At 41.9% G+C, this 23,272-nt stretch overlaps 2 protein-coding genes across 2 annotated transcripts; both read left to right on the top strand.

Annotated features, from left to right (window-relative positions):
- The first annotated feature begins 2,694 nt into the window (after window positions 1-2,694).
- On the top strand, window positions 2,695-16,384 carry LOC123971668 (WD repeat-containing protein 47-like). The gene is made up of 16 exons (XM_046050652.1): window positions 2,695-2,923; window positions 4,301-4,491; window positions 4,600-4,683; window positions 5,937-6,021; window positions 6,530-6,838; window positions 7,228-7,667; window positions 9,590-9,683; window positions 10,626-10,798; window positions 11,102-11,359; window positions 11,708-11,783; window positions 13,605-13,762; window positions 14,061-14,230; window positions 14,468-14,638; window positions 14,821-14,952; window positions 15,422-15,640; window positions 15,964-16,384. Exons 2-16 carry the CDS (start codon window positions 4,334-4,336, stop codon window positions 16,104-16,106), a joined length of 2,670 nt encoding a protein of 889 aa, XP_045906608.1. The 5' UTR covers window positions 2,695-2,923; window positions 4,301-4,333; the 3' UTR covers window positions 16,107-16,384.
- A 1,517-nt stretch (window positions 16,385-17,901) lies between these two features.
- On the top strand, window positions 17,902-22,940 carry lim2.2 (lens intrinsic membrane protein 2.2). Its single transcript, XM_046049997.1, is given in 6 exon segments — window positions 17,902-17,916; window positions 18,456-18,611; window positions 20,191-20,413; window positions 21,586-21,726; window positions 22,058-22,192; window positions 22,789-22,940. Coding segments are annotated over 6 exon segments (741 nt in total). The 3' UTR covers window positions 22,860-22,940.
- The last annotated feature ends 332 nt before the right edge of the window (window positions 22,941-23,272 follow it).

Genomic DNA, 23,272 nt, shown 5'->3' with positions numbered 1-23,272 from the left:
AACGGGAATGTCCTGAGAAAAGAGTAGGCCTTGGGGTATACCTTAGCAGAGTTTAGTAGAACAGGAGTTGAAGCTATACCTAATGTGGAGATATATAACAAAAAGGTACATTTTAAATCTGTTAAAGGCCACGCCAGCTGTTCCAAGGTACGGTTGTTCTTATGGTCATTTAGGATCTACGATGGTGCTGCACTAAGGTCTAGTTGGACTAAAATGGTAAGCTACTTACAATGCTTCGCAATTACCATCACTTTCAATTATAAAATGATTATGGAGTATGAAATATAGTGACGTGTGAATCCACTCAAACTCTGTAAGCATGTAGTAGAACCAGTAGCAAGGCTGGATAGCCAATCAGACAAAGCTAGCAATTGACCCAGAGCCACAGGACCCCAAAAGCCCCACATTATGTCAGTTAGTTGTACAAAATGTAATTATTGCAGAAGCGTCTAGGAATTTATACCACAAATGTGCAACATAAACAAAGAGGGCTCCTGCATTATGTAACTTCTTAATCGTGTGGCCCTGATTTGCTGAAGGGCCTTCCATCAGGACTAACCACCACACAGAAAATCTGGGGCCAGCTACTAGCACTGATGTAACATTACTGTTTGGTTCCCACGGGTCTGGGCAAATGAGGCCTCTGTGTATAGTCTGCTGTATTGACTTTCCTTGATTGGAACTTTGAGAAAACATATGCAAAACAATGGGTCGGTCAACAGGGGTCCAATAACACATTTTTGCCCCACTGCCAGGCTAACAGACCATGACCAGTAAAATTATTGTTAAGAACTTTAAGGTCCACTTAGTAGAAAATTGTAACCTCTAAAAATACTTCTGTTGACATTTTTTCTTATCATTCTTTTTGTCTCTTTCTTATTTGTATGAGTTTCCCTATTGGTGATTTATGGTATTTGTAGCTATGAATCCTGACATCTTGGGTGTTTTTTTTTATATTTTTACTGACCAAAATTCACTTTAACTCAGACTTTCAACCATGGGCGCCCCATCATGGCTCGGGGGGACCGTGGAGAATAAATGACCAGAGTTAGAAATGAAAGGGGCTTGCGGTTACGGAGATCTGAAACGACTGTATGTCTATGGGAGTGTTATTTGATTTCCAATTAATAGCGCCACCTAGAGGCCGATTGATGGCAAATTTCACACAGGCCCTCGGGAGGGCGTGCCAGACAAGGTCCCCGAGTTTGGTGCAGATCGGACATTGCAAACATAAGATCTGACATGCTGTTTTTAGTGTTTGCGCAAACATTTGTTAGGTTGTAATTGGGACGTTTTTTGGCGGATCAAGATTCCCTCTACAAACTTTTGTGGGCTCAGTCCAGAGATCATCCATGGCAAGTTTCGTGGCGATCGGACTTGCGGCTTCGGAGAAGTTAATTAAAATGGTTTTTCTAGTTTTCACGATTTAGTGAAATGAAAATGTCATTGTACCATACCATGTCCTATACCATAGGAATTGGCAGCATCCCCCAAAGACTAGACATAAGGTTTATGAATGTGCCATGTAGTGGGCCGTTGTTATGAGGCAAAATGTCCATTGGTAGAAAATCCTATTGAAATGAATGGGATTGTCCAATAGTATTTGAGCTTCCATTATAGCGCCACCTTTTGGCCAAATTGCACCAAATTTTCAGGTGTCATCAGGGGCCCATGGGGAAGAATTGACCCAAATTTGGTGTCAATTGGACTTGTGGGACTGGAGATGTAAAATGCATGCAAGTCAATGGGATTTTTTAAACGTCTTTAATCTGCTATAACAGCACTACCTATGGCCATATTTGGCACAACTTTGATGCCTGTAGTAAGGGGACCATGCTGGAGAATTCGGCTCTGGTTTCATGTCAATGTGACTTGTGGTTATAGAGGAACAATTTTTTGGAATTAAATAGCGCCACCTAGGGGCGAGTTGCACCAAATTTTGCACAGGCCCTCAGGGGGGCGTCCCACATTAATGCTCCATGCTGCTTGGTGTTGATCGGCCATTCCAAAGCGAAGATATGACATAATTTCCTGTTAGTAGCGTTTTTCGCAAACATTTGTTATCCTATAATTGCGACATTTTTTGTCGGATCAAAATTTCCTCTACAAACTTTTATCAGCTTGGTCCAGAGATTATCGTACCAAGTTTGGTGTCGATCGGACTTGCGGCTTTGGACAAGTTAATTAAAATAGGATTTTCAGTTTTCCGGATTTTGCAAGAAAAATTATAGGCGGAAATGGGCGTGGCCTATACCACGAGATTCAGCTCGATCCCCCGAACGCGTGGATATAAGGTTTTTGATATCCGCCATCGTAGGCGGGAGTTCCAAGCCCAAACGCGTTGACCTTGCTTATAGCGCCCCCTAGAGGTAGAAGTGTGCGGATTTTTGCACCTGGGTTACTCTTGGGGCTGTGAAGCTACCCTGTGAGTGTCATGTCCCTAGCAGTTACCGTCTAGGCTGCAGTATGAGTTTTATGCATGGATGAATAAAAATAATAATAATAATAAAAATCCGAGCGAACACAATAGGATTCCCAGCTCCGCTGGTACTGGGAACCGCGATGTCTTGCATTCGCGGGTTCGCAGCCCACTCGGGCTTGGACCCCTAATTATTGACATTTACTGATGGATTTCCATTTGCCTCTAACATTACATCAGTTTGAGATGGATGGCTGTGCTGTAGGTGTGACCACTAGGCGTCATCGCTACAGTTGATTGGTGGTTTGCGGCTGCGTCCGCATGGCAACCGTGAGCTGTGTACAAGAAAGAAGGCAGAAGTGACCTTTCTGGAGAGACTCTGGCTGGTATTTCAACATCCAAACACCAGTTCCTCGGCTCTGCTTCGTAGTTACAGTTACATTTGGAGTCTGCAGACGGATTGGAGCGGCTTTAATGCGGCGTGCTGTTGGCGCAGACTGACAGGTGAGGAGTTGGCACGGATTCACCGTGGCGTGTTAGCCTCTTACCACCGGTGTAGTTCTGCACTATATCCCGCATATTATAGGGGAATGAGTTAGCTTCTGTTGTTCTGCATGCCAGTCCACTGAACGGCTGTGCGTGTGTTTGCGCGCTCTGTGCTGTCATGCTCACGTAAACTGCCTGAGCGCAGTTAAAAGTGCTGAGGCTGTCGTGGTTGGGCCGCAGACCTGCTGTCAGGACCAGAGCTGGATGTTGTCTTGTGCAGGGAGGGACAGGGCGGTGTCACCAGCTGCTCTGCCTCCAGCACAGACACACGGCGTCTCTTTAGGTTTGAGGTTTACATTTAGCTGACACTTTTTATCCAAAGCGACTTACAGTTGTTCTATACACTATGTCAGAGGTCGCCAGCCTCTGGAGCAACGAGGGGTTATGTTACTGTGGGGAACTGAACCCGGGTCGACCACGCCAAAGGCATGTGTTTTATCCACTGCTCCATCCCCACCCCCTCTTTACATACTCAGGGCGAGTGGATCATGCGTAATGAAAGATCCCTTTATGTCTTGTTATTGCTGCCATGATTAACCAATTGCATCCTTAGATATTTCTTATCGTAGGAAACATAGCCACCCTGTATGCATATTATTGTGCAAAAAGGTAATTATTATTATTGTTTGCTGTGGAATGGACACCCATGAGAATGTTACGGAAATGCTACATTTCAGATATGCTGTGCCAAATGATAAGATACCAGTCAGCACAATAAACTCACTTTAAAATAACCTAATTTAGAAGCACAGGCACACCAGAAGCTCCTGCAGAAATATTTTGTAATTGGTCCTTAGTGTGCAGTAGACATCAGTGTGGAATACAAATGCATGAGTATTTGTGAGTGTTTACATCATTAACATTGATCTTAAACTGTTAAGCTGCCTCCAGGCAACCTCCACATACACACACACACAGCGCATAGCAGTTAGCAAAAACTAACTAGATATTATTGTTTGATCAACAAATAACTTACCTACCATGTTTCTTAAATCGAGTAGGAAGCCTATGTTTTTACCTTTTACACAATTTGTCAGCAGAACATATTAAAATACTTCAAACATAAACAGATTGCATGTTAATATTGACATAAACAATAGCTTGACAGTCACACAGACACCAATACCGAGTAAGTCTTTGCTGGTGCAATAAATTAATTTAGCCTTTGTTTTGGGGGGTAACATCAAGTAATTTAATTGAAATAGGTAGCATTTCCTTTAAATTATGGCTCTATGTATGGTCAATTTAGAATGAAACTAAATGCATTTTTCTTTATTGATGCAACTTTGTCAACACCATGTCCCATCTCCTCTTCTCCCTCTGTCTGTATTCCAGCCAGCTGTAAGCTGCCACAACAGATTTGTAATCATGACGGCAGAGGAGACCATCAGCATTAAGGAGGCGGAGGTGATCAAGGTGATGCTGGACTTCCTGAACTCCAGGAAGCTGCACATCAGTATGCTGGCCTTAGAGAAGGAGAGCGGCGTCATTAATGGACTCTACTCCGATGACATGCTCTTCCTCAGGTATGATTGTACAGCAGACTCATGTGGCAGAGTGGAGAAGACCATAGTGTCCTGAAAGGGAAGATTAGACTTTCAAAAATAAATAATTCATTTTGCTGCTTTCAATAGGCAACTCATTCTGGACGGGCAGTGGGAGGAGGTCATGCAGTTCATTCAGCCTCTAGAAGGAATGGACACATTTGACAAGAAAAGGTGAGGGAAATAATGTGTGCGTATGTAACGTGACATCTAAAAACAGACGGCTCTTTTAAAGGTAATTGCTGTACATCAACCAGAGTGACTTTGTTGTTGAGGCATTATGAGGAGAAGATGAGGCCTAACTGAAACTCAGCTTTTTGAGTTAGAGTTCTCAGCAGCCTACAGCTGGAAAATATCTTATTTGACTACGGTTGTATTGCCTGTTTGTCTATATTTCAAGTATACTATTAAGTATTGATGCTGTTTCCCTTCACTGGTGACTGTGTTGAACTTAGCAGTAAAGCAGTAGACTGGCAGCCTTTTAGGAGCTAGGTCAAGTCCTAGTGCTGATGTGGCATGATCATGCCATTAATAACAGCCTCTGTTTCTTACCAACAACCAAACACTCAACACATGAAGAACATTTTTGCACCTAGTTGTGCTCCCTAATTAAACACATTTATCAAAATAACTAAATCCAGGGAATGTTACATGAGGGATAAACAATATGGCCTATAAAGTATATTATATAAATATATTATTTTCTTGAAGAGGTGGTATTATGGTTTTTGGCTTTTTCCCTCTCCTTTATATATCTTTTTTTGTGCATGTACTAGTTTTGCAAAATGAAAAAGTCCAAAGTCCTACCCAAAGGGAGTTCCCATCTCCCACAGAAAACACTGCTCTGAACTGCCTGAAAACAGCTCGTTTGTAGTCCAGCCTTTACTTCCCTTTCTGCGTGCTGCAGCACACACCTCTCCTCTCCCTTCCAAACAGTAGCGACCCTCCAAGCAGTCAATGGACATGAAGTTGTTACTGTGATGTAGAGACAGAGCTCAGTTAAAACTTTATGGATGAAAGATACTTTTGTTACAGATTAATAACTCACCACTCTGAAACTCTTGCTCCAGTCCAAATTGCCAGCCTGGTCGGCAACATGTAGCCTACAGCTGAATCTAAGCTGTTTACCATCTTTTCGCTGACCCGCCTTTCTCTGCTTCTGATTGGCTAGTAGTCCTTAACTAGGAACTATGCATGTGCAACTCCCAACAAAGATTATTTAGAGATAAGATGCACTCCATAGCTAAAACGAAACCTTCAACACAGGGTGAAAAGAGGAGCTGCAGAAATGTGCAGTATGACAAAAAATATGGAGTTTTTTGAAAATTAAACCATGTAAACCTGTTCTGGTACAACCCCTAAATAGGATTTTGAACCTGAAAATTAGCATAATACCACCTCTTTAATACAGATATTTGTGTTTCCAGGTTCCGCTACATCATTCTGAAGCAGAAGTTTCTGGAAGCTCTGTGTGTAAATAACGCCATGTCTGCTGCTGAAGACCCTACGAACGTATGTAAATATGTGATGAGGAAATAAGGATGTTTGAATTTGAACATAGTCTCGCTAGATAAGATGAACAAAAGGGACAGTAGTAGAAGTCATCAGATTGTGCTCATAAATAAAAATTCCGCCTGGTGGGAAACCAAATACATTCAAAATATCCTTGAGCATGGCAACCTAATATGTCTCTGCTCAGCAGAAGAAACGATTGAATTGAGATGATAATGCTCTTTGTGAATATGAAGCTTCTTCTAAAACTTCTTACAAACATTAGACTTATCATGAGGCACATTAGCTCTCCACACTGCAACCCAAATAGATAACATTGTTAGGTAGGTTGGCAGCTTCTTAAGCTAGTGTGAAGCTGGTTTTACTGGCTGACATTTTTATGGCCTTTTGAACATTATCAGATACCCTACATTTTTGTTGAACAGCCAATTTCACCCTTTATCATCAAACACATCAGAGAAAGCGTCTTAACAGCCACATACTCACTTGTCTTCTCTGAATTTTACAGCTGGAGCTCACCATGCAGGGGGCTGTCAAGTGCCTCCATGAACTGGAGGAGTTCTGTCCGACCAAAGAGGACTACAGCAAGCTGTGTCTCCTCCTCACCCTGCCACGCCTCACCCAACACGCCGAGTTCAAAGACTGGAACCCAAGCACGGCACGTGTCCATTGCTTCGAGGAAGCCTGCGCCATGGTAGCTGAGTTCATCCCTGCGGACAGGAAGCTGAGTGAGGCAGGCTTCAGGGCGAGTGGGAACCGCCTCTTCCAGCTGCTCATTAAAGGGATCCTTTACGAGTGCTGTGTCGAGTTCTGTCAGGTAACTTGATACCCTAAAACGGGGTTTTCCCAAACCTCTCCTGGAGTACCCCCTTGTCCTGCATGGTTTAGATTTCTCCCTGCTCCAACACAGCAGATTCAAGTAATCAGCTTATTATCTCCTTTGGGAAACAATATCCTAAAAGTTCAAAGGGTTACAAGAAAACTTCAGTGGCTATTAAAAGGCCGAAACATAATGCTACCTCTCCAAACCGATAGAGATACTCGGAAATCCACTGAAAGACATTTTCACATTTTTTAATGGTTTTAGGTCTAATGTCATCTTAAATGGGTATTCGATCCTATTTGAATGTGGAAAGTCTGATTGCACTCGTACATTTATTTCAAAATCATTAAAGCTAACAAAACCCCTCTCCTTCTGTTTTCCAGAGTAAAGCAACTGGTGAGGAGATCACTGAGGGTGAAGTGTTGCTTGGCGTGGATTTGCTTTGCGGGAATGGCTGTGATGAACTGGACTTGTCACTGCTCTCCTGGCTGCAGAACCTTCCTCCTGGTGCCTTCTCCTGCGCCTTCCAGCAAAAGACCCTCAACATACACGTGGACCGTCTGGTGAAGCCTAGCAAGGCCGGCCACGCCGACCTCCTCACTCCGCTAATCAACCGCCTGTCCCCCTGCCCAAACTCATCCTGCCACCAGAGGCCTCATTCGGCAGACACTTATATGTCCAGATCCCTCAACCCAGCTTTAGACGGCCTGTCGCACGGTCTAGCAGCCCAGGACAAGAGAGGCATGGAGGCCAACGTGAAGTCTGCCCTCAGTCGGAGCTTAGTGGAGAATAATGTGCATCACCAGGACGATTCACCTGAAAGGTAAGGGTCAAAGCTTGAGCACACCTGGGACACATGCTTTTTGGAGGTATTTAGTATTTGGAGGACCAGATGGATGGAGTTAAACACTGCAGATGTCTGCAGCAACGCACAGTACATGTCAAAGCATACCATTCATTTGCTTTACATAACTATGTGTTTGTGTGTGTGTGTGTGTGTGTGTATTACTGCAAAACTAATTTTCCTCTGTAGCAACACATTTTATTGTCTTCTGAAAGAAAACGTATTCACATTATTACATACTGTTTTGTAATTATTGCTACATTCTCTTCAATAATTTATCCTTCACTAACCTCAGTCCTCTGAGTCATAAAACAACATTATGTAGCATGCTTAAATTAAAACAAATCCAAAAAGATCCTGGTGAATAAACTGAGCAGCTAATGGCTGCACTTACTTGTGAAAGAAAAAATTAATTTATGAAATACAAAAAAGATATAATATATATTTTATATTATAAATTATATAATATTCTTCTATTGTATAATAATATTACACTCAAACCCATAAAAAATGCATCTTGACCTGACAGCTGTCGTGATATATATTTACACATGAGACTATTCTGCTGAAATCCCCTCAGTGTAAAATGAAACCATGTGTCATTATTATATTGTGTAGAATTGAATAGCTATTTAATAGTGATCCATGCCATCTGGGTTTTTTTTTTACATTTCTTACCAAGCTTTCACTTTTTTTTTTTTTGCATTAGCATGGGCAACCTTAGATAATAAACCCAGTGGTAGATCTTGTTTTATGACACAATCTGTAGCTCCATTAATCCCATTAGGCCTGCCACGTCTGACATCTCCTATAGTGCTGCACAAAGCATATTAAACTGCAGCTCAGTGTTGATCGGATGCAATATAATCTAAAGCTTTTAAGGCTGTACCAACTGGTCTGAAGAGAAGGTTGTTGCTGCTTAAATGTAAATAAAACCTAAAAAATATCTGGAGTGACATATTTAACTGTCTTTCCAAACAATGTTGAATAAATATCCAGCTGGATTGTAATCTGGCTATTTTTGGTTGCTCTGACAGTACAAAGGCCCTTCCTTCTGATCAGAAGCAGATTCTTAGAGGAGGTATGGTTGCAGCAAAAAATTATGCTGTGCCCTTAATCTGAGCAAACTTTGATCTTGCACTCTGATACTCTGGCAGCCCTCCATCTGTTTTTTTTCTTCCCTTTCTACCCTTATCCCTGTTTCTGTTCTGCTCCTTTTTTTTGATTGCTGTCTTCTAGTTTTATTGTGGGATTGTTATGACAAAATAAAGTAATAATGAAAAAGAAGCTAATACAGCACAGGTAGAGTGCATTCTGTGTGTGATGAAAGCACTTGGGAAGTAAGTTCAAAATCCATCAAATCATTAGAGGAAAGCTGACAGGTTTGCTTTACAAGGTTACTGCAAATAAAATGCTACACCACTAAGTAACAGGTTATGTGTTCTGAGGGTTTTGAGGCATCAAATGAGAAAGAGCCATTGTGAACTGAACAGTTTGCCTGACTTTCCACTTCCCTCTGGCTCCACCTGCTGAATGTAATTAATGTGCACAACTGGTACAAAGAGAGATCACTACATTCTCTTACCAGGTTCAGGATTTTGTCTTGCAGTACGGTATCCAACTTTATAAATCATTACAATGAATCAAATAGGCAACAAAACAAAATTATTCTTTAATTAAACCCAATATAAACACATTTTTTACATCTCTTGGTTGTTTTCTAATAAGTAATGACACTTTGTAACAAAGTGAGCCGTCAATTAATAATATTTCTTTTCTTTTGCTACATACAGTATAGTCCTTGAGTTTACTTGCATTGTATTGTTTTACTTACTACTTGAATTTTAACCAATGAATTTCAAAAGAAATTGTTGTTGACATGTGCATTTTCCTGACCACAGGAAGCACCCACAAGGGCTGGACGGACCCAACACCACACGCACGCCTCTGACCCCTGGAAAAGATGGGTCACCCTGCAGCACAGAAACGAATGAGGTAATAAGAACACTATAAGCCGTGCCTTGTTGCATGTGTGGTTATTGTACATACATTATAAACGACAGATCAATGATAAGAATAAGCACAAAGACATTTCGGATATGGAGGGGTGGAGTGTCTCACATTTGGTTGCTCAAGCTAAATTCATTTCATGACTTTTGTGAAGACTGTAATAAGAAATAGCCAAGGTTGTCTGTCTGGTCACTTGAGTCAAAGTCAAAGGGAGATTTTCCATCTATCTGCCCTCCACAGTCATTATTCCAGATTTAGAATAGATTTCCCCTGAACCCCTTGAACCTCGTCTCCACGCCGACACGGCCTCATAAATCCCTCCCCAATTTTCTACCACACCTTTCCAAGGGGCACTAGCGTCCTCGGGGCCCCCCTGTCCCAGTGAGGAGGGTGGAGGTCATGGACACTTGAGGAAGATGATCTGGTTTGATGTGCGGTCACACCCAATATGGCTTGCTGCTTCCATCATCGCTCATCTTTATGCATCCCAGGTCCCATCGAAAGGAGCACAGTAGCTTGAGATTGGATTGTTTTGTGTGTGTGTGTGTGTGTGTGTGTGTGTGTGTGTGTGAGAGAGAGAGATGAAGGGGAATATACTGTAGACCCACTGGAAATGATGAGGTCCTTGAAAACTTTTTATGGGATGGATGATGGAGGACGAGGCCTTGGGAGTTGAAGAGTTGTCAGTAGTGGCTAGAGTAAAGGAGAGAGTTTGTCTATTATAATATGGTGTGTGTGTGTGTGGTGGCACTGCCAAGCGTTGAAGCAGAGAATACTGAAAGGCAATAATAAATATTAGTCATTCAGGTTGCTGGGCCTGTTCATGTGTTGCTTCTGAGTCTTCTACGCCATCTGCAAAAACAAAACTCTCTCCCAGCGTGTTTATCTTTTCATGTTGACTCACTGCGTGCATGTGTGTTTGTCCAGCATGTTGACTCCACAGAGCACATCCAGGAGTATCACAGGCAGCGTCTCCGTGTGCAACAGCATCTGGAGCAGAAGAAGCAGCAGAGACAGCTTTACCAGCAGATGCTGCTGGAGGGAGGGGTGAAGCCGCAAGACGGAGCCCAAAACAACCTCACTGAGACATTCCTCAGCAGGTGAGGATGTGAAAAGATTACACGTCAGTGATTCAACGAATGAAACGTCTGTGAAGGTTCTCAGTCATCCAGATCATAGTTATCCAAAGAAGGTTAAAATCAAGGGCAATGGGACACCTTGACACCTCTATCAAACCATCCATCCTCTGTCTAAAATATGCACCTGGTAATCCTCACCCGGGTTGAGAAGCTGTCGCTTAACAGAGGAGGGGGTCTACGCCACCACTGCCAAGTCCAGTTGCCCTTGATTTTTAACCTTCTTTGGATTACTAATGGAGACAAAGAGATCTTGTTTTTGTCTAGATCCATTCAGAAGTTGGAGGAGATGAATGTGAGCACTGACCACAGAGGCGATGAGGTGATGACACATCTGGGCCAGCAGTGGAACGGACTGACAGAGAACGGCAGCACTTCAAGTCCCAGAACCAGCAACACCCACCACACCCCAGACACCGGGCCGCCAAAGGACAAGCCAGGTGGGGGGGTCAGCAGCACCCCGTTAAGGACCGGGAGCCCCGGCTTGCCTTCCCTCAGCGAGTCCCCAGTTCCTGGCAGTCAAAGGTAAGAGCCTGCTGAGTTCCTGGTCATCACAATACCTAAACATCAACCTGTCATATTTGGCTTCATATTTGAAAGGATACTTTTTTTTCTGTTGAAATTATGCTTGAGTAATTTGTTGCTGACTAGCTATCATCAGACTCTAAGCAAAAAAGATAACATTTCATATTGGTTCGAATATTGATCTGTAAGCAGATAACACAAACTCCTGATCTTTATATTAAGCGGTCACTATCCGTTGTGAAATAATAATAGTGTACAAGATAAATCACATATAGAATGAATTTACCTTTCTGTGTGTGTGTGTGTGTGTGTGTGTGTGTGTGTGTGTGTGTGTATTTTTATTATCAGTGCAGAGAGGATCCGAGGGTCTTGTCCCACAGTCCAAGATGATTCTGCCTGCTCTGCGACACGTAACTCACAAGAGGTACAGCAAACAAACTTTTAAAAGTACAAACCCGATTCCAAAAAAGTTGGGACACTGTACAAATTGTGAATGAAAACAGAATGCAATGATGTGGAAGTTTAAAATTTCAATATTTTATTCAGAATACAACATAGATGACATATCAAATGTTGAAACTGAGAAAATTTATAATTTTAAGGGGAAAATAAGTTGACTCCAAATTTCATGGCATCAACACATCTCAAAAAAGTTGGGACAAGGCCATGTTTACCACTGTGTGGCATCCCCTCTTCTTTTTATAACAGTCTGCAAACGTCTGGGGACTGAGGAGACAAGTTGCTCAAGTTTAGGAATAGGAATGTTGTCCCATTCTTGTCTAATACAGGCTTCTAGTTGCTCAACTGTCTTAGTTCTTCTTTGTTGCATCTTCCTCTTTATGATGCGCCAAATGTTTTCTATGGGTGAAAGATCTGGACTGCAGGCTGGCCATTTCAGTACCCGAATCCTTCTTCTACTCAGCCATGATGTTGTAATTGATGCAGTATGTGGTCTGGCATTGTCATGTTGGAAAATGCAAGGTCTTCCCTGAAAGAGACGACGTCTGGATGGGAGCATATGCTGTTTTAGAACTCGTATATACCTTTCAGCATTGATGGTGCTTTTCCAGATGTGTAAGCTTCCCATGCCACACGCACTCATGCAACCCCATACCATCAGAGATGCAGGCTTCTGAACTGAGCGCTGATAACAACTTGGGTTGTTCTTGTCCTCTTTAGTCCGGATGACATGGCGTCCCAGTTTTCCAAAACAAACGTCAAATTTTGATTTGTCTGACCACAGAACAGTTTTATACTTTGCCACAGTCCATTTTAAATTAGAATGCCAGAGAAAACGCCTGCACTTCTGGATCCTGTTTAGATATGGCTTCTTCTTTGACCTATAGAGTTTTAGCCGGCAACGGCGAATGGCACGGTGAATTGTGTTCACCAACAATGTTTTCTGGAAGTATTCCTGAGCCCATGTTGTGATTTCCATTACAGTAGCATTCCTGTATGTGATGCAGTGCCGTCTAAGGGCCCGAAGATCATGGGCATCCGGTATGGTTTTCTGGCCTTGACCCTTACGCACAGAGATTGTTCCAGATTCTCTGAATCTTTGGATATTATGCACTGTAGATGATGATTTTTCTCTGAGAAACTCCTTTCTGATATTGCTCCACTATTTTTTTGCCGCAGCATTGGGGGAATTGGTGATCCTCTGCCCATCTTGACTTCTGAGAGACACTGCCGCTCTGAGAGGCTCTTTTTATAATTGACCTAATGAGTTGCAAATTGGTCCTCCAGCTGTTCCTTATATGTAATTTTAACTTTTTTATTGCTACTTGTCCCAACGTTTTTGGAATGTGTAGCTCACATGAAATCCAAAATGAGCCAATATTTGGCATGACATTTCAAAATGTCTCACTTTCAACATTTTATATGTTATCTATATTCTATTGTGAATAAAATATAAGTTTATGAGATTTGTAAATTATTCCATTCCTTTTTTACTCACAATTTGTACAGTGTCCCAACTTTTTGGAATCGGGTTTGTATTATTGTTACATTATTTTCTTACTAATTTTGGTATTAGTAGGCCCACTGCGTCTTCTGTTGTGTCCTGCATTGTTTCACTTCGTAACCAACTAAACCTTTGCCTGTCCAATAAAAAATAAATGCCATAAAACATCCACATCTTTGTTTGACCTGTTTGCTAAACGTTAGCCTGAAAGGTATTTGTGTTTCACGTGCTGATGTACATGTAGATCATAGCTGAAAAGGTTATTTTTCTGATCTTGTACAGCCGGGGAAGTCCAAAACACATTTTGTTAAAGTGAGCCAGCTGGAGGACACACAGGCGGTGCGTGCAGTGGCCTTCCATCCCTCTGGAGCGCTCTACGCTGTCGGCTCCAACTCAAAAACACTGAGAGTCTGTGCCTACTCAGAAACTCTGACCCCCAGGTAGGAACCATTCACAGGTACCTACATATCCAAACTATGAGATATTCTTACAAGATAAAAGATTATCTGTGTACAATAAAAAATAGATCATGCACAGAAAATACTGACAGAAAACAGGCCGAGAAGTGTTTTAACATAACTTATGGGGGCAATATGGGGATTTGTGCATCTTGTGAGCACTTGTCATGACCAAGGAAAGTAAAAAGAATAAACTGTTAAATTCCTGCTTTGCACCTTAAAATGAATTTGCTTGTTAGAGAATGTTTAAAGTTAAATTGTATTTTCTTGGCTCGTTCAGTGGTTCTGGTGCAGTCAAGCAGCCAGCGGTGCGCTTCAGAAGGAACAAACACCATAAGGGCTCAATCTACTGCGTAGCCTGGAGCCACTGTGGACAACTGTTGGCTACTGGCTCCAATGATAAATATGTCAAAGTCCTGCCCTTCAATGCAGAGAGCTGCAATGCCACAGGTACTATTTTATGTGTTTTAGCATGCATGAGATAAGAAATGTCCTTTTTCCCAGATAAGGAGCTATGTTTGAATGGTCACCTGCTGTTGTGATTGTGAGTGATTTGGTAAATCTTAACTGTGCTTCAGAAAATGCAGCACAAGTGAAATACAGTTTCAAGAAGAAATATTGAGAGAAGACATTTCATCTTTCTCCTTTCCATTGTGCTTCCACCCCAAATGTATGCCTCTGATTCAGGCCCAGACCTGGAGTTCAGCATGCATGACGGTACCATCAGGGACCTGGCCTTCATGGAGGGCCCTGAGAGTGGAGGATCCATCTTGATCAGTGCCGGGGCCGGAGACTGCAACATCTACACAACAGACTGTCAGAGAGGACAGGGTCTTCACGCCCTGAGCGGACACACCGGTACGTCCAGGTTGCAGACATTTTAAGATTATTATTTCTACATTGTTCCCTAATGAGAAACCAATGAACTCTTGAGATAGTCATAGTAATATAAACTGGGCTTGTAAACCCAACATGTCAGTACAACAAGGTAATGATATAGTATGTACAGTATTTTAAATGTCACCACTTTGTTTGAAAAGGTCACATTCTGACTCTGTACACGTGGGGAGGGTGGATGATCGCCTCTGGCTCCCAGGACAAGACAGTCCGGTTCTGGGACCTGCGGGTGCCCAGCTGTGTCCGGGTGGTAGGCACAACTCTGCACGGCTCAGGTGAGTCACATTCTGACTCTCATCAGAGTAGGGCTGGGCAATAAAACAAATCCATAAAGAAAGACAAAGAAACAAAGTCCAATTAGAATAGTTTAAAATTAACCATTAAAATACAGTTAACCATCTGGTTTCTTCAACTTTCAGTCAGGAGCAGAAATCAGCCTTTAAACTTGAACGAAATAATGATTTGACATTTATCGTGATAATCGATATCAAATGATATGACTTTTTTTTTACCGTGATAACATTTTTGACCATGTCACCCAGCCCTACATCAAAGTGGAGTGGATTTATATGGCTGCAAATCACTTGTACCACATTGCTACGTTACAGTGTGGTACCACAGTTAACCCCCGAATAGGCAAAGTTGAAGTTAGTGAGCCATAGATAAAAAAACAAAACACACACACACACAAATTAGTTAGAGCCAATCAAAGCATCTTACCCATTACCACCCTGTCTCACGCAGGAAGTGCAGTTGCTTCTGTGGCAGTCGATCCCAGTGGCCGCCTGCTGGCCACAGGTCAGGAGGACAGTACCTGCATGTTGTATGACATCAGAGGAGGCCGCATAGTCCAGACATACCGCCCCCACGGCAGTGACATTCGCTCAGTGCGCTTCTCTCCTGGAGCCCATAATCTCCTCACCGGCTCTTATGACAACAAAATCATCATAAGTGACCTTCAAGGTAACAACAATCCAAAATAACATAAATTTATAAGTACTGTACAGTCACATGCTGTACACAAAGGGTTAAAGAAGATCAATCATTTTGTGAAATCCAGTTTGAAAAGGTTAAACTTACTTGAGAATGTCATATTTTAAAAGTACAAATATAAATTTATTTGAATTAAAATGCCTCTTACAGTTAAAAGATAACCTGACGAATGTTGCTTGCAAGTCCAACTTACTGTCGAAAGAGTCATATTAATGCAACACATGCTGGCAGTGTCTGTGTTTGATCCCACTGTTGCCATTCCTGTGTGACATTTTTCTTTTTTCTGACCCCAGGTGACCTAACAAAGCCCCTCCCTCAGACGCTGGCAGGGGAGCACTGGGACAAAGTGATCCAGTGCAGGTGGCACCCCCATGACCGGACCTTCCTCTCCTCCTCTGCAGATCGAACTGTTGTCCTCTGGGCACCAGGCCCCTGAGTTATTGACTGGAGAAACACTGCTTACCAGCAGCAGCAGCAGCAGGAAGCACAAGAACACAGCATCTGAATACATCCCAGCATGGCATCACTAACTGCTGCGGGGTGTGTGTATGTGTGTGTGTGTGTGTGTGTGTGTGTGTGTGTTGCGTATTAGTGTGCATACATATCGTGAGCCTCAAGCTGATTATATGCTGCTCAGTTTGGAGTTTAGTGTGTGCGTGTGTGTCTTGTGTCTGCATATGTATATGTGTATATAAATTGTGTGACAGATTTAAAGGTCCCAGTTGTGTGTGTGTGTGTGTGTGTGTGTGTGTGGGTGTGGGTGTGCGTTTGCATGCTACCGTTTATGTCTTTGTTAGCATGTGGCGGTGTGTGTGTGTGCAAGCAAACACAGCATTGTAGAAATATGTGTCTGTATTTGGCTTTGCAGTTTGAGAGTAATTAAAGAAAAACAAATTAACGCAGACTAATAAGAACATTTTGCTAATGCCATAAAAAGAGGAAACATGGAGTGTTAATGTGTCTATTCATGTGAGGTTCAGTACCTATTTAGGATGTGTGTGTGTGTGTGTGTGTGTGTGTGTTCATTGAATACCTAACCACTTTTCTAAGTAGAATTACTTTACTTTACTTTGAATATAGATATGACTAATAAAGCCTGTGTTGAAAGGCATGAGTACGTTCACTGCAAGCACACCTTCAAGTTACTTTAGTTCTTTTCTCACAATGCCAGACTACATTTTAGTCAGCCATAATCAGAACTTGGTACAAAACATGAAGGTCACTTTAGAGGGAATGTTGGTAGAACATAAAGCACTGCTTTTTCCATAGGAAGCAGTGAGCTGGACTCTTTATGTTGTGGAAAGAAGCCACGTTTGGTTATGCATATCATAATGTGCCTTTTTGTAACATTTGTAGAGATTTTCGGATGTGTGTATTTATTGAGAGATTTATTTATTTGCAGCTTTATTTTGGTATTTTCTCATATACCTTGTTATCTGTAAAATGTTTTGTAATGTCGCAGAAAGTGATCATATTGGCTTTTGTGCACACTTCTATAAATTCCCAATGTGTTTTTCCCTGAATCTGTAAATATTGAAAAAGCCAGAGTAATTAGCGCTTTACACAAATGTAGAAAATAAATAATGTTCAGGAATTTTAGTGGATAACAACAAGTCACTTTTATAAATGTGTCTCAGACAAAAAAATAGTTATTTCAACATTGTGTTCTAGATAGACAACTTGGGGATAAATAAATTTTGAGTTTTAGAAACATGTTTATGTGGATTCTGGCACATGGATTCACAGTGCTGACTCAGGTGGTTGTTAATAAGCAGATTCATGGTCATTTCAAAAGATGAGCAAAACTCAGTGTAAACTGATTGGTTGAGGAATATGGAGTATACTTTAAAAAGGAACATATTGCACGAATGACAAAATCTGTCTCTTATACACGCCAAAGAAAATGTTGGCAGGCTAAACTCAAGAAAATGGTAACTTGGCGCTTGAAAGATAGGAATGCTGCTTCACTGCACAATGTGTAATGACAAATCTGGTCACATCTTTAACTTTTACAAATAAGGATCTGATTTTATCTTCACTTTAACTGAGCACCTATGCAGAAACCGGATGGATGTGGGAGAGAATTTATATCATGAGTTATCCTATTATGCGTCATCTTTTACATGATCTGTGGCTCACAATGGCATACTCAGTCATTTAAAAACCTGTGTGGTTTTAAACAATGTGCACACAAATGTGTAATGACAAAACAATGAACTCTCAAAGGGTCAATGGGGTTCAAACTGGTAAAATTATAAAATAGTGGCTGTCTGATAGCACATGCTGTAAGTTAACTGATGGAATAAAGATACAATGTACCACCACACTGCTCATTAATGTGTTGAGTCATTGTGTGTGTTGTTTTGCCAAATAGAACACAAATTCAAATGTGTGCATGAAAAGCATGTTGGGGCCACACACACACGCCTCTGTGTGAACACACGTTGCAGATATATGCAAGGCGCAGTGTGCACAAGCGCTTACTTTCTGCCCTAGGCAATTGCCCATGTTGCTTTTGCATAGTAGGACTGCTAATTCCTGTCGTGCACACGCCCATCACTGGCGTGGCAAAACCGAGGGGGGGGGGCTTTGGCAGAAAAATTATCTCATGATACACTTACTCTAGGTGCCAGATGATTAGCTACTTTTGAGAAAACACGGAGAAAGAAATTGAAAAGAAAAAAAGACAGGGAAGAATGAGAAGACGTCACACTTCACCACAAAGAGATAAAGTGCAAGGGGTTAGAGAAACAGAGGGGTGGTAGAGGGATGGAGGTAAGTGCAGAGAAGAGAGGGTGGGGGATTTACCATCACTCACATGCTGCGCTCGATCATTCCCTCTTTTGTGAAGTGGACAATGAGAGCCAGGGGTCCAGGGCTTAAAAAGGATAGGCACACTGTTACAGCCAGCAACCCTGGAGAGACACCAGCCAACCAAGAGGTATCAGAAAAAAACGTGGACTTAAATAGAATCTGTTTTTACTGTACCTCCCGGAAGATACCACTTTCTTTTAGGGTCTAAAAGGCAATCAACAACTGAGAACCTGCTTATGGAGAACATGCAGAACTAAAAAGGCAGATGAGATGAAGTTTGGAGACCTCCAGGGATACGGCCCTTTACAGCCAACAAACTGGGCCTGGGACCCTGATGCTTGCACGTGTTTCTTGGCAAAAATGAACAACGTTGTCAGACACACTTTGGCCTCAGATGTAGAGGTATAATTTGGACGTGATAGTTGAATTTGGTTGGTTTTAAGAGCTGCGGTGACGAGCACAGGAGGTGCAATCGGTGTATGAAATCCTTGGTTTGCTGGCTGTGTGACAGAGAGCAACACTGCTGACAGATCAGTTGCTCAGATTGAAAGATTAGTTTGTGTTGCATAGAGGGGAATTAGTGGTGAACAAAGGCTCTGAACTGCCTGATAGGCAAGCTCATTGTCATACAGGGGTTTGCTGGCTATGACCAATTTGACAGCCTCACTTTCTTGTCTAATGTGTGGGCATGTCCCTTTTTATATTGTTCTTTTTGTAATTAAATATGCTTTAAATAAGGACCATCTGGTAACATTTCGAAATCTAAAGGTTTCTTCTTTTGGATTTTATTTTTAGTGTGCAGTGTATCAGAAACCAATTTGATCAATCTATTTGGTCTGCTCTGAAACTACAGCGGCTACCTCAACCTGGCTCTGATACAGGTTTGCAGCAGGTCAGTGGAGCCATCATGAGTACCTCCCAGTACTGAAGTTTTGCTGATTCTTATCTGCAGCACATTCAGGAAGCTAAATATTTCATCATGAGCACTCAGACCTACAGTAACTGAGTTGCCCTGACTGATCTGGATAAGTAAGGATGGGAGAAAGGTCGCACACTGGAATGTGGAATTGGCAAAGAAAATGATGGCAGGCTAAATGATGCTTCACTGAACAATGTGAAATGACAAATCTGGTCACATCTTTAACTTTTACAAATAAGGATCTTATTTTATCTTCACTTTAACAGAGCACCTATGCAGAAACCTGATGGATGGGGGAGATAATTTATATCATAGGTTATCCTATTACGCGTCATCTTTTACTTAATCTGTGGCACACAATGGCATATTCTGTGTCATTTGAAACCTGTGTGGTTAATGTTTGTGCACACAAATATGTAATGGCAAATCAATGAACTGTCACTCTGACCTATAATAACTGAGCTGCCAGGTGCCCGATATGGATAAGGAAGGATAGGAGAAAGGTCGCACTCTGGAATGTGGAATTGGCAAAGAAATGTCACCTTTGTTGATCTTGAGTAGACATGAGTAATGTGTTATTATGGATATTTTTGGCTGATGCAGACTCTCCAAATCTGCGTTCTTTATTATAGCTTGATACATTTTTAATTCAGCATCTGTGCTCTGTAGTTGACAATGACAATTTACATGGATAACTTGTGAATGTTGGGACATCAAAGAGTAAACCACTGAGTATGAGGTCTAAACCATGCTCCTTTCTCCATCCTGTCCTCTCTTCCCTGAACAGTTGCTGAATGTTTAGGAGGACAGCACTTCCCCCGGCTTCTCCACGATGCTGTATACTTTGGCAGGAGGGGGCACGCTCTGCGGTCTGGCTGCCCTCGTGCTTCTGATTGTTTCTACAGCAACAGACTTCTGGATGCAGTATCGATACTCGGGTAGCTCAGCCAATCAGGGGCTTTGGAGGTTCTGCATCAACCACAAATGCCATGCCCACACCATAACTGTAGGTAGGTACTTCATAGGTGACATGTGACCCAAGCTGCCGCCAGCTGATTTTTTACGCTGATATATTTAACATTTTAAGTGGCCAACTGGGTGTTTCTGAGGAAATGATTCCTTCAGGATGTTAATGAATTTACGTCATAGTCAGGAAAACATGTTTATCTATACAATCTGATCAAGTCTGTTGATAAGCACATTAACCCAGTTCAGAAAATTATGTAGATCAGGGATTTTCAAAGTCTGACACAGCAGGCCTCCCCTCAGACAAAGCTTGGGAAACGGCGCCCCCCTACCACATCTTTAGTTGACCTGGTAAGTTTTGCTCAATTCCTGGATGCCTATGGGATCATGATTATATAATTTGATCCCACATACACTCAACATTTGAGCCGAAATATCATAATATTGTGGTTTGACATAACTTCTGACTACACCAAATAGTTTTAAAAAAGGTCTGTCCTAAGGCATTTATTAGATTCTGACTCTGATGGGAGGAAAACGGTTCCCAAAAACGACTGTATCTCTGAACCCTCACACATGATGTAGGCTATCTATGTGATCTCCTTTTGATAACAAATGCAATAAGTAATGTAATATTGATTCACTTCCATTCACTGAGCCTCCCCTGAAACTGTTTGGAGCCCCCCTAGGGAGGCCCGCCTCACACTTTGAAAACTCCTGGTCTAGACAGAATTCCTAGTGACATGAAATAGGCTGTCGGCACGATGGTACAGTGGTTAGCACTGTCGCCTCACAGCAAGAAGTTCCGGGGTTTGAACCTCGGTTGTCCCAGGCCTTTCTGTGGTTGTTTGTTTCTATGTGCCCTGTGAATGGACTGGCGACCTGTCCAGGGTGTACCCCGCCTCTCACCCAATGTGAACTGGGATTGGCTCCAGTCCCCCTGCAACTCTGCACGGATAAGCATGTATAGACAATGGATGGAGGACTTACGCTAGCTAAACACATGACAACCGTAACGTTATTTGTTTTTACTGATGGAAAGAGCACTTAATCAAACTGTAGAAATAGTATTTGAAAGATTAAAAGGAAGACTCAGTATCAAATTGATATCATTGAAATCAAATTGTGGAAAAGTCCTAATTGCACACTGCAGAGGAATTCCCTTGATGTAAACATAAAAATGCCAGCATGTGGTCCTGATCTCTTTGTTCTCCAGCCTTCTGGGATGCCACACGGGCCTTCATGTTGCTGGCGGTGCTGAGCTGTTTCGCCGGCGTGGTGCTCGGCCTGAGCGCCTTCACAAATGGCACCAAGAACAGGAGGGTCCGTACAGGCGGCATCGCCCTGGTCCTTTCAGGTAACACACAGAATTACAGGGTGAGCTGGTGGTTAGACAGACTGCCCTGTAAAGGTATCCTGTAGATTTGTTCAGTGAAGCAGTTCATCTGATTATAAACCTGATTTCTTCGAGGCAGAGTGAATATAAGACTACAGAGTAGTTGCAGTGAAATCAACAGTCAGTTCCAAAAACATGTTGGCTGCCATTTTCCTTGCATTACACTTAGCTTTAAAATACAGTATGTTGACAGGTTATAGAGGTGGGAGTGTCTTACATGTATCTAATCTAAATTTTTTCATGTTTTACTAAGTGGATTTTCAAACATTAACTCTCACCCACCATTCTCAAGGTTTTCTTGCTCTGCTGGCTTTGGCAATTTACACCGGAGTGACCGTCACTTTCTTTGGCAAACGCTTCTTGGACTGGCGCTTTTCCTGGTCCTACATCATCGGCTGGGTTGCCATCATTTTGGCTTTTGCAGCAGGTATTTACCGTTTTTATTAATGTGTGTATTTTTATTTATTTAAGTAAAACTGTTCATTGTAAGTGAACTGCAGGGACTGCAACCATTGTCAGCCGCCTGGATAAGAGTATCCAAAGGTGTGCATTGTAACATTGCACATTTCTTTGTTCAGTAAGAAAACCTGTACATGGATCTCCATTCTCAAAAGCGAGTAGACACACACTTTAAGTGTATCCAACGAAGGTTAAAATCATATAGCAGAGATATATGCAGATAACTATGACCTGGATGACTGAGAATCTTCATAGACACACTTTAAGTGGTTGTGCCAGATATTGTATTGTGCATCTGGGATCTATCAAAAAAATGTGTTGTGCAGTGGCAACAGCCTGAGCAGCCCATAGCTACCATATGAAAATTGCAGTCCTAATGATCCACAACTTCCTTTGTAACAAACCTGTGCTTCTCTTCTTTGGTCATAGTGAGATAGATTTTTTTTAAATGAAGTGATTTAATAATAAAACTATATTATTACTTTTGTTACAAAGTTACAAATCCAAGTTACAAATGTATTACATTTTAACTTTCTGATAAAATAAAGTCCTTTTTTCTCACAGGTGCGTTTCAGCTCTGTGCTTACCAGCGGACCACTGCAGAACCTGCTCCTTCAAATAACCCGGAGAGCTGAACAAGATTAGCTCGGGAACTGTTGCATTGGATGTCACTGCTGCTTTTGAGTACCTAGAATGGAATAAATAGAAATCATAGACTCCTGTGTGGTTACTGACAACAATATTATTTTTTTTATCATGACCTCAACATTTAGAAAACATCTCACCTTTTTATCCTGTGGTAACTGGCAGGTCAGCTAATTTGACACCATACATCACCTAGAATAAACTTTCTCACACCTTAATGTACCCAAGATCACCAGACCCTACATACAATTATAATTTGTGAGGTCACTGATGAGTATTTAAATTTAAGACCATTGTTATAGTCTCTAGATTGGTACAGACAAAACAATGAAAGGGGAGAAACATTTCAACATACTACTTTTAATTTCACTAAATGGAATAACACATGAACCATCACAGATTT

Source organism: Micropterus dolomieu, linkage group LG05 (genome assembly GCF_021292245.1).
Source record: "Micropterus dolomieu isolate WLL.071019.BEF.003 ecotype Adirondacks linkage group LG05, ASM2129224v1, whole genome shotgun sequence".
In the NCBI taxonomy this organism is placed as follows: Eukaryota; Metazoa; Chordata; class Actinopteri; order Centrarchiformes; family Centrarchidae; genus Micropterus; species Micropterus dolomieu.
This window is presented reverse-complemented; position numbering and strand designations above follow the sequence as displayed.